Below are 16,493 nucleotides of genomic sequence, written 5' to 3'. Positions count from 1 at the left end.
AAAACTCTTGATTTGAAAAGAAAACCAGAGAGTCCCAAACACTGACCATCACTAGAACTCACCCTATTAAGACAACTATTCAGTCCTTTTTTGTAGAGTTTCAATCAGCCTCATCTGATTTGTAATAAACAGTGCCACTGCTGCTTGCTAAAGTACCGTACACATAATGACTGTTGATTTTTTTCAAAATTGTTTAAACTGGTTAATCCACTTTCTGAGTCCAGGTCACATTAATTTATTAATTATGATTTAATATCTTACCATGAATTATTATTAAATACAGCTGGGAAGTATTGACAAAAATTTGATAGAAATGTTAATAAATTAATGTATAAATAATTGGAGACCTTTTTGTTCTGACTGGATTTCCATCATTCTTCAACCAGTATGACCATGAAAAAGCTATTAATTTAATTCTGTTTAGTATTCAAAAGCCTTAATTATATTTTGGTGAAGCCTGCAGAAACCGTCGTAGCCTATATTTTTTTCAACCTATGCTTGTGCCATGTAGACACATGCATGGTGATTTCAGAATATAAAATCAACAAGAAAAAGATACCCTATTGATTAGTGTTCCAAAGAACACACTGCACGGCCACAAAATATGAAAGAGAGTGTCCTTCTGTTTTTTATGCTTTTATGTGTAAATACAGTAAGTGTGCGAGAATGTTGTGTTGGTATTTCCTCTCCTCCTGCAGTCTGTGGAAAACCTCCCTACAGTTTTTGGCAGCAACAGTAAGGCACAGACAGCAGCCAAGACAGTGTTTGACCTCGCCCATCGGCATGGCAACATCCTGAGGGAGGGCTGGAAGAACATCATGGACTCCATGCTGCAGCTGTTCAGAGCCGAGCTCCTGCCCAAAGCCATGGTCGAGGTCAGGACTCCATTTCTAAACTCTAAACACTTTTTTTCATTCTGTCAGTGATTGGTTAGTGCGTTATGATAACACTGCAGACAGTCCCTGGGTTGTAGTTACTAGTTTCAAAGAAAGAGACTGCATTCTACATATTCTGCTGCCACCTACTGTTCAGTGCTCAGACACTGTGCTTGTTGCCTCAGGTGGAGGATTTTGTGGAGCCAAATGGGAAAATTTCTCTTCAAAGAGAGGAAACACCTTCAAATCGGTATGCACAAATCTCATCACCATCTGCTGAAGTATCTACATTAGCAGATGTTGTCAAGTTATCACAGTATATTTCTACAGATACCACTTTTATGTAATAGGGAGAAATGTATTTCACTGAACAATCCTGACAGCTAAAAGTAAAATTAAATTTTCCTCTTCCTGTTGCATATCAGTGGTGAGTCTGCTGTGTTGAGTTTTGTTAACTGGCTGACGTTGAGTGGAGCCGAGCAGTCAGGACTCAGAGGCCCGTCCACAGAAAACCAAGAGGCCAAGCAGGCTGCCATCCTCTGCATAAAGGTACTTTACACTAAGCACGATGCCTCAACACTATCTGAAACTATGTTTTATTATAAATAATAAAACATTTATTTGTTATATCAAGGTATTCACATTGTTACAATTTTTTAATTTATAAAAGTCATATTAAAAACTGCCATAGATAGAGGTCTTGTGTTTTGACTGTGTTATGACAGGTTTCTTGCTACATGATCACTTAGATTAATGCAGCATGTGTTTGTAGTACAGCCAGGTTCCTACCTGCTTAACTAAATACAACTAGAAATAGATTTCTTCCATTCTTATCTCTTGGTCTGTATTAGAGAGTGTATCAATCTGTCCTTAAATAATTTCAGAACCTCTGGCTAAAGTCTGAAATAACCTTAACTGATGATTGGAAATGTATAATCTACAATATCTTCATGATAGACCGAATGAATTTCTCCAAAAGACTGACTGCTGCTGGACATGATTGTCCTGTTTTTACTTGTGTTGAGTTTGAAAACAGTTGTTTATCTTCAGAGGATTCTTTGAACAAATGGCTTCATTTAAACCCCCCAAAAAACGGATTCATGATTCATTTACTCTTTCATTATCATAGTAGTAAAATATTGTATATACTGTATGTTGAATTACATGCTGCCTGTTTTATATGTTATGCTTGGCTGTTGTGCACTGACTAAATTAAAATACTCTCTGGTCAGACTAGTGTAGCAGTTAATTGGAGTTAATTTACTGGAGGTGTAGGACTTGAAGACTGTAACATTTACCCAAAATTTGTGGCAAAATTGCAGTTTTTTCCAGGAAACTGCCATAAGAAATTGGCAGGAATTCACAGTACTTTACATTAAAATGTAACCTTATATTTGTCTATTTGTATTTTCTTTCATACGCATAAGAGCATGGGCTGTGAACGCTTTTGTTGTTTGTTATAATGACGGCATGATTTATACTATTTATACATGATTATTTGAATTTCTAAATATGCACTAGTACTTTGTATACTAAATTTAAATCCACTTGAACTATTGGGGTCTCTAACACCCAATCAGATAGTATTCTCTGCTTAAAATGTGTCAACATCACTGAGTTTTCTGTTTCTCTCTTCCTAGCAATGTGACCCAGAAAAGCTGATCACAGAGAGTAAATTCCTACAGCTGGAGTCACTACAGGAGCTAATGAAGGTTTTTTTCTTACCATAAGCTCATAATTGTCTTGTCATGAATCATTTTAACTGGCTGGGAGAGGGTGCTTTTAGGCAAAAAAAAAGTAGATTAACTAGATACTCCTCTTTAGGCTCTGATATCAGTCACCCCAGATGAAGAGACTTACGATGAAGAGGATGCTGCCTTCTGCTTGGAGATGTTGCTGCGTATCGTTTTGGAAAACCGGTAGGAAGGAGAATCCTCAATAATTCAATATTACTGTACCTTCAAAGCAGTCATTTGTGTTGTCTTAGTCATTTTTAACAGAATGAACATCTCTTTCTCTGTTTGTGTGTGTAGAGACCGTGTGTCCTGTGTGTGGCAGACAGTGCGTGACCACCTCTGCCACCTTTGCGTCCACGCCAATGAGAGCTGCTTCCTGGTGGAGAGGGCTGTTGTGGGACTCCTTCGACTTGCAATTCGCTTGCTACGACGAGAAGATATTAGCTCTCAGGTACACCAAACACACACACACCATAGGGGTGAAAAGGGTCATGTAGGACGAGATGCAAGTACATAAGTCACGTGTGTGTGTACGTATGTCTGTGTGTGCATCCTGAGACTGCACGTGCATGCACACGTAACTCATAACAGTAAGGCTTCATCTAAACTCTCCAGCCAAGAAGAACCAAGAAAAGCAGCTGCTGATCTAAATGTGGACACATTGAAAGCCTAGTATGAATCATTATTACCAATTCAAAATTTTTTATTTTGTTAAGAATCTACTTAAGTAGAGGTAGAATTGGAAAATGTATAATGTATGTAAAGATCCATTAAAATTACTGCGAGATCACTCAATGATATTCCAACCCTGATCTCTCTCCCTGTACACCCATAGGTTCTCCTCTCCCTGCGTCTCCTACTGATGATGAAACCACATGTCTTGTCCCGGGTCAGCAGGGAAGTGGCCTATGGCCTCCACGAGCTGCTGAAGACTAACGCAGCCAACATCCACTGTACAGACGACTGGTACACACTCTTCTCTCTGCTGGAGTGCATTGGAGCTGGAGTGAAACCTCCTGCTTCCTTCCAGCTCACCTCCACCACCACTGACAACGACACAGGTTAAATATTTCTCACAGCATCATGACTTTGTGTGATTCAGGAGATGGCGGCAACAGCTGGTGACAATCACATTGTAAACCCAACCTCCACAAACACATGGTTTGACACCACTGGTGCAAAACCTGCACAATCAGTGTTGAAATTAATACATTTGTTTACACAATTATATGTCTTAAACTCCGTATCGGTGGTAATGGCGATATTAAATTCTTGATATGCTCCAGCTTCTATTACCTTATCAGGGGGTCTTTACAGGCAGTGTTGCCAACTTAGTTACTTCGTTGCTAAATTTACCTAGCGACAAAACTAGTGACTTTCCTGACAAACCTTAGCTACTTTCCGTAGTAGAGAGTCACCAAGCACATCTCTCTCTGTGTTTCATTCAACTGACCACACGGCAGCTGAAACAGACGTGAATGAGCTTCTAGCTTTCATTCTGAGTGATCCTTTTCCATTTATTTTGTCAGATGGCGTTGCGGTTATAAAATCAGGATTTTAGCAGTTCAGAGCAGCGACTTGGAAATAGCTTGTAAGACTGGTGGTTAACATGTAGTCTTAACGGGCTGTGTTTCAGTCACTATTTCATACTTGTTCCATTGTCTGACAACAGAAACAGAAAAACATGTAAATGAAAACAGCTTTATTGGGAATTTGACTGTATTAAATTCCTTATATATGAGCTCAAAGAGTAGGACAGAAGCAAACAGATAAAGGGTGGTCCAGCCACATACTAGGTTTTAACATAGTTTTGTTTAAAGTGGACATCCTGATCCTCCAAATAGACGATTTTTCACCCCCCTATCGTTTCTAAGTGGTATTACTTTTGGCGCCACTGTCGCAAAGACCAGATCACTTTCCGTTTTCGGTGCTTTGGTAAAGGCAGAGTAAAACACCTGATGGTATTAATAAGTAGATAGGTTTTGTTACTTACTGATGTAGTAGAAATAATGCCACCTAAATGTTGATTTTGAACCCTCTCAAATCTCAGACCTCTCTCCATTGACTGAATGCCCATCCACAGTTAGTCCAGTTGTCTGCACCATCTGCCATTTCAGCTACTTGGGAAAACAAAAGTGCTATCCTCTATCCTATCAACCTGTTTTGATTGTGCAATGGCAGACACACTTCCCTTTGTGCTGTAAATGGAGCCTTCATTTTCAAGGGAGATTTCGTACCACTTGGCAGACAGATTTTCATAGTGAAAGCTAGACTTACAGGGAACCAATCTAAACGCTGATGGTGTCATCATTCTATAGCCATTACATTATGCAATCAACATTTACTTAATAATAAGTTAAAGTACAATAGTAAACAACATCTTATGATGAACTCAAAAAATCTTCCAGTTATAGAATGTAAAAAAGAAAAATGGGAGAAAAAAAGGTAACACTAAAAGCTGTTTATTAATCACCAAACAAAAAAATGGTTGAACAACAAATTAATTGCAGGAGGCAATTTTTCCCATCCATTTTCTTATATTCAAAGTAGACATTCATACATAATGAGCCCTAGATATACAAAACAGTCAAGCATGAAAAAAATTACTGAAAAGAAAATTACTGAAAATACATTGTGCCTGCTGTATGTCTACAGGTGCCCAGTCGGATAGCGAGCTGTCTTCTCATCATCCCAGTGAACTGAGTTTAGACCGCGGCTACACGTCTGACTCAGAGGTCTACACTGAGCACAGCAAGACCAGGATCTCTCGCTCCACAACTGATGTGGATGTAGCAAGCAGTGGATGGCTTGTGGTTAGCACGTACACACGTACACATACACAAATACATCCTCTTATGTACAGAATACCTGCGTGATGAGCAGCGAAGCATGCTAGATATTTTGTAAGCACAGTCACTAAAACATTCTCAGTCACGTGTGCAGTCACATATACACCAATTTGGTACTCTAACATTAAAAATAGATTTTATTTGTATAGAACCTTTTTAGAGTAGAGTCAAAGTTAATAAGTAGTCAGATGAATTGAGGCTATGAAAGGTTAAAAAAAAATTCTATTTGTATGTTTGTGATTTGTGTGTTTTTCCAGGTTGGGAAAGATGACCTGGACACGAGTAAGACCCTTACAGTAAGCTCTAAAGCTCAGCTGAATCACCCACTGGTCAACCAGTACAGTCTGACGCTGGGTCAGGACCTGGGACAGCACGACACAAAGTCTCTCATTAAATGTGTGGAAACACTCTCTTTCATCGTCCGTGATGCTGCCCATGTCACCCCTGACAATTTTGAGCTCTGTGTTAGAGCTATACGAGTGTTTGTGGAGGCCAGCCTCAATGGAGGTGAGACACTGAAATGTATTTTAAATTTCACAGGAGATTTAGAAAAAAAAAACTTAATTTACTAAGTACTTAACAGAGTGAGATGAAGTGAAACGATACTGACCAAAAAGATGACATGAAACTACTCAAAGATTATTACAAATACATGTGTAGTACAGCAAGCTGGCATCTCTGTGCTTACTGGGCAGTGTTCACTCAGCCTGTGATTCAATGTTTTGATTGGTTCACCACTGAATGCACAATTCTGCTTACCTAATTAAAGGAGTCCTCTACTGATACTACTGCACCTTCATAAAGTCTGGGGATTTGTGAGAAATTAATAAACTAATAAACTATTGGTCAAAATCAGAGGCAGTGACTTCATGTCTGCATTTTGCAATGCAGGCTTTCTATTAAAAATTGGTAGTCTCCAAGCCCAAACTTAGATAACTCTAATGACGTCATCAGGGTTATTTGCCAGAGCCCTCAAAAGACATAATGCAGCTGTTTTCACGGACAGAGTAGAATCCCGAATGATGCGTAAATTGACCCTGACGTGTAAAATCAGGTGACTACTCCTATAATTAGGTCCTTAAAATTCAAATTAGGATTTTTTTTGCCTGGAGACCACGATTGTAAGGTATGGAGTATAGACAACATATGTACAACAATGATGACAAAACAGTGCCCCCTCCAGCAGGACTGAAGTTCAATACCTAGTATACAACAGAACTGAATACACCCCTGTGCAATATCACTAAAAATGTTCATATATATCTATCTATATATATATATATATAGATATAGATATATATATATATATATATATATATATATAGAGAGAGAGAGAGAGAGAGAGACATATATGTATATATATATATATATAGAGACTTATATATATATATATGTGTATATATGTATGTGTATGTGTATATATGTGTATATGTGTGTGTGTGTGTGTATATGAATGTATTTCTGTGTATATATATATATATATTCAGAATGTAATTGTTAAAGGCATAAGAAAGAGAGATGGCTGAATGACGGAGTTCAAAACCTTCAGTCACACATGGTGCTGGGGGGTTAGTCACCTACTCCGGAGTTAGTGAACTGAACAGGAAAAACAACCCAATGGCCCAGGAGTTGTACCACTCCGTTCTACTGAAGAAGACATTTCAAGGTTTAAAATTGTCAGAAGAGAATTCAGTCTCCAGCAAATAAATTACCTAAATGTGCGCTAAAACTATTCCAGGTCTATTTTAAAGCCCAAGGAAATGCTTACTGTCAATAGTGCTTTCTCGCTTCAATAGACAGACCCCTACTAAATAAAGAAAATCTTTGGGAACTCTTGAAAAGATAAAACACATGTAAACATTAGAAGAGACACTCTGAGATAAGGAGGGCCAGAAAAATGTAGATTTCTCACATTCTGCCCTATCTTAAACAGTCAGTACCATAGTTCTAGCAACCCGTGGACATGCCATGTTTAAGGTGTCTATCAAAGCCCTTCAAGTGGGAAGGAAAAAAAATCAAGACTGCCTCTACCTCTAGTTTAGATCCTAAGATCAATAATTTTTTTCAATAATTTGCTTCCTAAGGTTACCGCAATCACGACAAGAAGAAGAGCCACAAGTACGACTCCAAGTCCCGTCTGAGGAAGAAGGCAGGGGGGAGGGAAAAAGAGGGTGGAGGCAGCACAAGGCGAGGTGGCAGCCGAGCATCCAGCCAGCGTCCATCACGTTCCCACAGCGACGAGGAGGAGGATGAGGGTGTCCCAGCCAGTTACCACACGGTGTCATTACAGGTTAGTCAGGATGTAAGTACAACAGCCCTCTTCACCCTTCTTCCTTATGTCAATTTGAGGCCAACCACCCCACACGCATCATGTTTTCAGGCCAGGTCACGCCAGGCAGCAGCACACTAAAAATGAATTATAATGTATGAAACTGCCAATCAGATTCATTTACTTATTACTCAAAGGTGCTAGAACGCCATTCCAGATCATTCCAGGCAACTTTAACCCCTGCTGGTTTTTACCCACAAGTGTTTCTTGTGGGTAAAACTCCTGGCTTTTCAGTGGCTGGGAAAACCGTGCTAAGGCGATTGTGGCATCATGACATTTATCGGAAATTATTGGCACCAAAGATGATAATTGTGATAAAAAATTTGCATAGTGAAACTTTCCTTACAGCTGTCATGTGGAGTATTTAGAATCATGTCAGTATTTAACCAGAACATTACACCCTTCCCGATGGTATCTAATTTGTCCTTTGTTTCTGGTGTGATGTTGACTTGGGTGGGAATGTTACGTTAAAAGATTATATACCAGTGTATTTTTATCCTATTGTTATCATTATTATCCAGGGTTTCCAATTGTTTTCAAAAAACACAGTCCCACTCACGGACAGTCAAAGATTTGCCCAAAAGCCACTCTAGTGTTGTCTTGGCTGTATGCTTCAGGTCACTGTCCTGCTGAAAGTTGAACCGTCACGGCAGTCTTAGGTAGTTTGCACTCAGGAGCAGGTTTTCTTCAAGGACCTCTCTGTATTTGGCTGCATTCATCCTTCCCTCAGTTCTGATGAGTCTCACTGATCCATCTGCTGAGAAGCCCCTCCATAGCATGATGCTGCCACCACCATGCTTCACCGTAAGGATGGTATTAGCCAGGTGATGAGCAGTGCCTGTTGTTCATCAGTAATATTGTTTGGAATTCTGCCGAAAGGGTTCAATCTTTGTCTCTTCAGAACAGAGATTCTTTTTCCTCATGCTCTCCGAGTTCTTTAAATGCCATTTGGCAAACTCCAAGTGGGCTGTCAAGTGCCCTTTACTTCTGTCTAGCCACTTTACCATAAAGGCCTGATTGATGGAGTGCTGTTGCAATGGTCGTCCTTCCGGCAAATTTTCCCATCTAAGCAGGGGACTTCTGAAGCTCTGTTATGGTAACTTTTTGGTTCTTGGTCACCTCCCTGACCAAGGCCCTTCTTGCCTGGTTACTCAGTTTGCCTGGACAGCCAACTCTAGGAAGACTCCTGGTGGTTCCAAACTTTTTCCACTGCATAAGGCCACTGTGCTCCTTGGAACACTCAAAGCTTAAGAAATTGTTTTATTCCCTTGACCTGATCTGTGCGTTGCCACAATTTTATCGCAGAGGTGTACAGAGAGTTCCTTGGACTTCATGGTTTGGTAATTGTCCTGACATGTAATGCGAAATTCAGGACCTTATTTACACTGTGTGTGCTTTTTCTAAATTATGTCCAATCAATTAAATTTGCCACAGGTGGACTCAGGTGGAAAATCAAATTCTAGACAGCTCTTAAGGATAATTAAAGCAAACAGGATGCATCTGACCACAGTTTGTAGTGCCACAGCAAAATTTCTGAATACGTTTTTGATGTTCAAAAACTTCTAAGAACATGTTTTTACTTTGTAATGAGGTATTGAGTGTAGACTGATGGGCAAAAATGGCAATTTTATCTATTTAAAATGAAAAGAATGAATACTTTCTGAATCCACTGTAGTTGACGTCAGACTTGACTATACACCTGAGTTCCCTTTTACATATCAGTTTAAAGTAATGTAAATTTTAAGGCCAACCAAGTATAGCGGTAAATGAAGGGTGGAAGGCAGAGTTTTGTGATGGCGTGGTGATTTTTTTTGGACTTGTAAACTGAGCTGAATGTTACAGACTGCATATTTTAGGAAATATACTTCCTCTCTTTTCTAGAGTGAAATGAGAATATTGATTTTTTTATGTAATATCTGTGTGTTAACTACAGAGCTGGACTCAGGAAATCGTTAGCCTAGTTTAGTTTTAAGACTGGAAGCAGAGGAAAACATCAAGCCTCTGTCCAAACTTCAAAAATACACCTACCAACACCTCTAAAGCTACAAATTAAAGTTATATGGTTTTTATGAGATCTTTACACAAACAGAAATGTATAAACCAATTCCAATTTTTGATTTTAGGGGGAATGAAATTGAACTATTTTTAGCTGAATAGTGACTATATAGCTTCTGGGAGGTTGCCTGGTTTGGTACCATTATGCCTGTACAGACACACAGGGATTAAAAGAGTACTAGAATATTGTACTCTAGAAAAAATAATCTTACATAAAAAGTAAAATCACTTGTAAATCATGTGTAAAAATATACTCAGATAAAATGAGAGAGTAGGTGAAAAGTAGAAAATGTTATATGATGATGATAATGTTATATGATAGAACTATATATTTAAAGAACATCTTATGTCCCTTATGTAAAAAAACACCAATAAATTCCATCTTTATGGAAAGGCACTTTGCAGCCTGTGCATAGAACTGATAATCAGTTACAAATATACAACTGCCCTCCTGTAGCCTTACTAGAATAAAACAGAAAAGAGGACAAAACTCTGACAATTAAACCACAGTGGGTGTCTGTCAACTTTATGCAGCATTGTTAATTGACATAAATTAAATAGCCTTCCATGTCTTATAGAATTAACAACAGAACAAGGCATCACTAAGATAAACTAAATGGAGATGTATAAACAATATAATGTCCAAAGTGGCTGCAGCCCACAAACTCACCTAATGCAAGTTTTTACACAGTTAAGTGCACACACAAAACATTTTAGCATTTAGCCAGACCTAGCATGCACCTTTTGGTCACGTAGCATCGTGTGTGTGTGTTTTATTTGGGTCACTTAGCCTGCTTGCTAAGCGGTGCATTCAATCAGTGATTAATTAAGATAAAGGTAACTTTTTTTTTAACCTATGCCAAGGTATTGCTAATCTTAACAATAGCCCTATGATGACACCATCATTAACTTTATTGCATTATTTGTACTGTTCACAAGCTAGGCCTCACCCAGGTGCGTACACACCCCTTGGCCCCCTGATACTCAGCGAGTTAAAATAAACGCGTTGAATACGTTTACATGGCATATTCACATTATAGTAAAACCAGCTGTTGCATGCACATCCTAATTAGCCTATTTATGTTTCTGAATTTCAAGAACTACATAATAAGTGTAGTCCCAACTTGCTCTAAGGTCATGCAAACACAGGCAAAGATAACCTCATGACATCAAGCTGGCTACAGTTTTTGGAGCCAGGTGTCCATGGATGTGTTATAGGAACTGGATAACGGAGTCAAAAATGGTGCCCAGTCCCTTGAATGAAAATTGCTCACCTGGCGCCTAAACCAATAACGTTTTCTACCACATTTGAGTTTCCCTCGCTGACCCGTGCATTCCTGCTCAGGAAAAGTGAATATAAAACCTTCATGGATTAAAAATTCATAATACAAAGAGTAATAACTGACCTAGTTTGTAGTTTTTGTCCTGTCAACAGTTTTATTGTTATCTTAGTAAAAATTGACACAAAAACTCTTGGTAAGTGGGATGTGAAGATTCTTAAAGTGGACATATTATGCTCATTTTCAGGTTCATATTTTTATTTCAGGGGTCTACTTGAAAATGTTTCCATGCCTTAATATTGATAAAACACTATATTTTTCTCATATTGTCCATTTCTGCACCAACTCTTTTCGCCCTCTGTGTGAAACTATTTTTAGCTCCTGTCTCTTTAAGGCTCCCCTCCCGAAAAGCCCAGTCTGCTCTGATTGGTCAGCTCTCACAGGTTTGTGCAGAAACCGCTGATCAGCTCCAAGCCATGTTTCTGTTCTTCGGCATTTGCTCCATCGGGGCATCTCTCTAGTCACAACACTTTAGTCGAAATATCACGAACATCACAGCAATAACCGTTTCGAAACTAAGAACTAAACAACCGCACATTTTCAAGCATTAGTCTGATCTGAAATCCGGAAGAAATGAACAATATCAGCAGCCAGCATCACAGGTTTCCCCAACATTTTCCATCAGGTAAATACTGCTATTTATATCTCTCTGTCACATAATATTCAGGTTAAATAAAATCAGGTTAAATAAAATTATATTAATTATTAAAATTAATATAAATTATCCTTTACGTTTGTCTTTCCAGGAAAAGAAAACAGAACAGAAAAATGACCTACAGAGCCCAGTGAAGTAGAAAGCGTTTGTTGTGAGGAGATACAGAGGTAAAGTATTAGCAGTAATGTAAGCATTCCTAAAACACGTCATGTAACGTAAACACGTATAATAATTGTCAGGATGTGAGGTGGAGTATGTAACAATAGACGATGTGCAACATTAGTAAAGAAATTATCTGTTGTAAAAACTTACCTACACCTTATAAAAGTAAGAAAGTAATCAAAGTAATTGTATAGTCAGTACTGTAGCCACTGTACCCTTATCCTAATGGTATGCATTAGTTATATTAGACCAGTTTCCATCATTAGGCAGGGACTTGCATTAAACTATATTAGACTATATTCTGTACCATCTCCACATCACTGAAGGTGAAATTACTGATCTTACAAAGTAACTTGCTTATTTACTTGAAAAACTGCTCAGTAACCAAAGTATCTTCAGCTACTGTGAGGACTGTATGTCCATGTTTCACAGAGAGTAACTTGGATCTTTTCGCTTTATAAGTTTTGACTGTCAGATAATTATTGCTGTATTTCTGTTTTAAAATGTTTGTCAAACGCTTCAGATTACTTTTATGATACCTTTTCAAATTGCTGTAGATAATACTGTATAATATACTGCATATTTTGATCTGTTGACACTGTAATAAAGTTTAGCTGTCAAACACAAATGTCTTGTGTTGCTTACAGAGTCATTATTTTCTACTTGTGGTAAAGGATTATTAGCAAAACTCTATTTCACAAAAATTATCAGTTAACAACAATATTGCATTAACCATTAAGGAATTACAGCCATTTTTATAGAGATGGGTGACAAATTAAAGGAAGAACATATATAAATGAGTGGAGAAACATAACAAATACAGATGCTTCCACACAGGTGCACTGCATGGTACAATTAAGAAATTAACCTCCAATCATGCTCTGTGGCATGTATAAAAATACTGAGCAGGACCAGTTGATTCTGATTTTGTATCAAGATGGCAAGAGGAAAAGATCTAAGTGACATTGAAAGAGGGTAAATTGTTGGGGCACGGATGGCAGGAGCTTCAGTCACAAAGACTGCTCAACTGGCTTGTGTTTCAATAGGAGCAGTGATTAAAGTGACATGTGCATTTAGATCGATGGGAAAGACATCAGTAAACAGGGTTGGAAACTGTGGTCAACAGATGACATTTGATGACCATGATGCTCGTGCATTAGAGCGATATGTAAGGAAAAACAGAAGAGCAACTTTTGCTCAGGTGCCTGAGAATGTCAATACAGGATGTGACCAGACTGTCAGTAAGAACAGTCCGTCTATAATTACATAGAGAGGCACATTTGAGAGTACAGTGGTGCAATAACCAAAGCCACTCATGCTTTGGGGGGCTTTTTGCTGGCATTGCTTGGGTCCACTTGTCCCCTTAGAGGAAAGTGTCACTGCAAATCAATACAAAGTTGTTCTGAGTGATGACCTTATTCCTATGATGTAACATTTCTATCCCGATGGGAGTGGTCTCTTCAAGGATGGGCTTGAGGGGTCACTTAATGGTTTGATGAATATGAAAATTATGTGAATTGTGTGTTACGGCCCCGCAGTCATCAGATTTCAAACCAACTGAACGCTTATGGGAGATTTTTGACCGACATGTTAGACAGCATTCTCCATCACAATCATCATCAAAACAACAAATGAGGGAATATCTTTTGGAAAAATGGTGTTCCATCCCTCCCGCAGAGTTCCAGAGACTTGTAGGTTCAATGCAAAGGGCAATTAAGCTGTTCTGCCGGCTCGTTGTTGCCCAACACGTTACGGAGACAATCTATGTTGATTTTTCCTAATTTGTATTTATATTTAAACATGTGCTCATCAACCATGTCTGGTAACCCGTCCTATATCCAGACACACTGCACAGAGGTACTGGACATACAGATATACTGCTGTGTGTGAAGGAGAAGCTTTATCATGTAACTCCTCCTATAACCCCAACTTGTTTGTTAGAGTAGAAAATTAAACAGACAAGATACAGTTACGTGCATAACTATTTGAATGTTGACACAGTTTTCTTAATTTTGCCTCTGTACACCACCCAAATGGATTTTTTTTCATTCAAGGGATTTAACAAAAATATTGCATTAACCATTTAGAAATTACAGCCATTTTTATACATAGTCCCTCATTTTCAGAGGCTCAAAAGCAGTTGCACAGGTGACTGACAATCAGCCTGTTCTCTCATTATTTCATGACAAATTAAACAGATAAAAGGTCTTGAGTTGATTCCAAGTGTTTAATTTGTATTTGGTAGCTGTTCGCCCCTCAATATGTGGTCCAAACAGTTGTTGATGAAAATGAGGGAGGCCTTTATAGGCTGAAAAACAAAACAAACCTATCAGACAGATGGCAGAACATTTAGGAGTGGCCCAATCAACAATTGGGTACATTGGGAATGCCCTGGTGAGCTCAGCATACCAAAATGCCTGAAAGACCACGCAAGACAACTGAGGTTGATGATTGTATCTTTCCTTGCTGAACAAAACCAATTCACAACATCTAGGCAGGTCAAGAACACTCTCAAGGAGGTAGGCGTATCATTGTCAAAGTCTTCAAACAAGAGATGCCTTCATTAATGTTTATACAGAGGGTTTACCACAAGGTGTAAACCAATGGTAACACTCAAAAACAGAAAGGCCAGATTATTTTTTGCCAGAAAACATCTAAAAAAGCCTGAAGAAGGATTTTTCATCCAAGTATTTAAAATAATCCTTATAAATATAATTATGTTGGTTTGTCCAATTACTTTTGAGCCTCTGAAAATATGGGACTATGTATAAAAACGGCTGTAATTCCTAAACATTTAATGCAATATTTTTGTTAAACCACTTGAATTAAAGCTGAAAGTCTACACTTCAAACACATCTTGAGGGCTTTGTGTCAAGTCCATTGTGGTGGTTTACAGAGGTAAAATTATGAAAATTGTGTCACTGTCCAAACACTTATACACCTATCTGTATAATATGTTAATTGGTGAGCTTTAGTGCTGGTGGGTTTATTTTTGATATTTTGAATGAGCCAGGCTTTATAACCCCCCCACTTCCAGTCCCTATACTAAGCTAGGCTAAACATGTAATGACTCTAGCTTTGTAATAAACCTCACAGACGTTAGAGTAGTCATCTCTTCTCACTCTCTGAAATAAAGCAAATTAACTGCATTTCCTGAAATGTTGAACTGTTCCTTAAAGCTAGAACAATTAGTCATTGTTACAATTTTGATGCTCACTTGAAAAATAGTCTGCTCTTTATTATTACATTTGGCCTTTTGGTGAAAGAGTTGAAATGAGATTTAATGTGGCTTTGGATTCAATGAAAAAATAAACTTGCATGAGATCTATATGCTACTATTGACATTTCTTTGCTGGCATCAGCAAAAAAAGAATATTCCACCAGTGTTATCTTTCAATTTGTGTTGCAGTACTGTGAATCTTTTTTTTCCCTTTCTACACGAACAGACACACAATCAAAGCTTCACTTTTATACTGTACAGTATATTATCTGGTTTAGAAAGAGTTCACTAATTACATTAGTTGTACTCTATGTATATAGTCTGTAGTATAGTCCTTTCATCATACTCTTTAAAATTTTAATGAATCTTGTAAAAAGCTATTCTTTGTGGTTAACTAACATGGATTTAAAGTCTTGTTTTTACGACTAGATCAGCTTTTTTAAAGAGGGCTGTTTTCTAGCAAGAGACTTGTAATTGGCACCATAAGAAGTATAAAAATACAGTATTGTTTGCCTGCAGGTTGTCAGCTACATATTTAATGTCTATAATATATAATACAATGCCCTGTTACCAGATTGTATCAAATAGTTTAAAGACAATACTATACAAATAACTTCAGTAATTGGCTCAATGGTTGTTGCTAGTAGTAAACGCTTACACCTCAAAGTCCAAATATATTACCATACACATCCAGTGTTCATCCAGTTTCATGTACAGCAGGTCTAGACTGGACTCTTTATAGTTATATTTACAGAGACCCAACATTCCCCCATGAGCAAGCACTTGCTGACAGCAGCAAGGAAACACTCCCTTTTAACAGGTAGAAACGTTGAACAGTACCCGGCTCATGGTGGGCGGCTATACTGCGGTACACAGTACAGGTATAACATAAGGACGTATAACAATAATGAGACTAGTACTAAAACTAATAATTATAATAATAGAGTGAATAATAATACTAATGAAACTAAATATAATAGTATTGATTATCATAAGAATTTAAACAGTGGGTGTTGATCATCATCTTCCTACATTTGACTTTTAGTCTTTTACTGTAGATATAAAGCCGTAGATTCTGTTATTGTTAACATTGGTGTTGGTTTTTGTGACTGCGCAGCTGTTAGACCTGATGCACACCCTGCACACCCGGGCTGCCAGCATCTACAGCTCCTGGGCGGAGGAGCAGCGTCATCTGCAGGCTGCAGGCAGGAAAATCGAGGCCGACTCCCAGACTCTATGGACCAGCTGCTGGTGCCCGCTGCTGCAAGGTAG

At 38.3% G+C, this 16,493-nt stretch overlaps 1 protein-coding gene across 5 annotated transcripts in view; it reads left to right on the top strand.

The window, feature by feature from the left end:
- The window catches only part of gbf1 (golgi brefeldin A resistant guanine nucleotide exchange factor 1), a 132,262-nt gene that overhangs the window by 105,605 nt on the left and 10,164 nt on the right, over nucleotides 1-16,493 (top strand). For 3 of the 5 annotated variants that reach the window (XM_040138528.1, XM_040138527.1, XM_040138526.1), the window contains 11 exons: nucleotides 699-875; nucleotides 1,061-1,125; nucleotides 1,301-1,424; nucleotides 2,516-2,587; nucleotides 2,700-2,794; nucleotides 2,909-3,062; nucleotides 3,447-3,672; nucleotides 5,267-5,424; nucleotides 5,718-5,967; nucleotides 7,545-7,762; nucleotides 16,339-16,489. In XM_040138528.1, coding sequence (XP_039994462.1) covers nucleotides 699-875; nucleotides 1,061-1,125; nucleotides 1,301-1,424; nucleotides 2,516-2,587; nucleotides 2,700-2,794; nucleotides 2,909-3,062; nucleotides 3,447-3,672; nucleotides 5,267-5,424; nucleotides 5,718-5,967; nucleotides 7,545-7,762; nucleotides 16,339-16,489 — 1,690 coding nt within the window. Of the gene's footprint in view, nucleotides 1-698; nucleotides 876-1,060; nucleotides 1,126-1,300; nucleotides 1,425-2,515; nucleotides 2,588-2,699; nucleotides 2,795-2,908; nucleotides 3,063-3,446; nucleotides 3,673-5,266; nucleotides 5,425-5,717; nucleotides 5,968-7,544; nucleotides 7,763-11,930; nucleotides 12,606-16,338; nucleotides 16,490-16,493 lie in introns of those variants that run through there. The other 2 variants (XM_040138529.1, XM_040138530.1) reach the window with 2 other exon arrangements.

This window comes from Xiphias gladius, chromosome 11 (genome assembly GCF_016859285.1).
Source record: "Xiphias gladius isolate SHS-SW01 ecotype Sanya breed wild chromosome 11, ASM1685928v1, whole genome shotgun sequence".
Classification (NCBI taxonomy): Eukaryota; Metazoa; Chordata; class Actinopteri; order Istiophoriformes; family Xiphiidae; genus Xiphias; species Xiphias gladius.
This window is presented reverse-complemented; position numbering and strand designations above follow the sequence as displayed.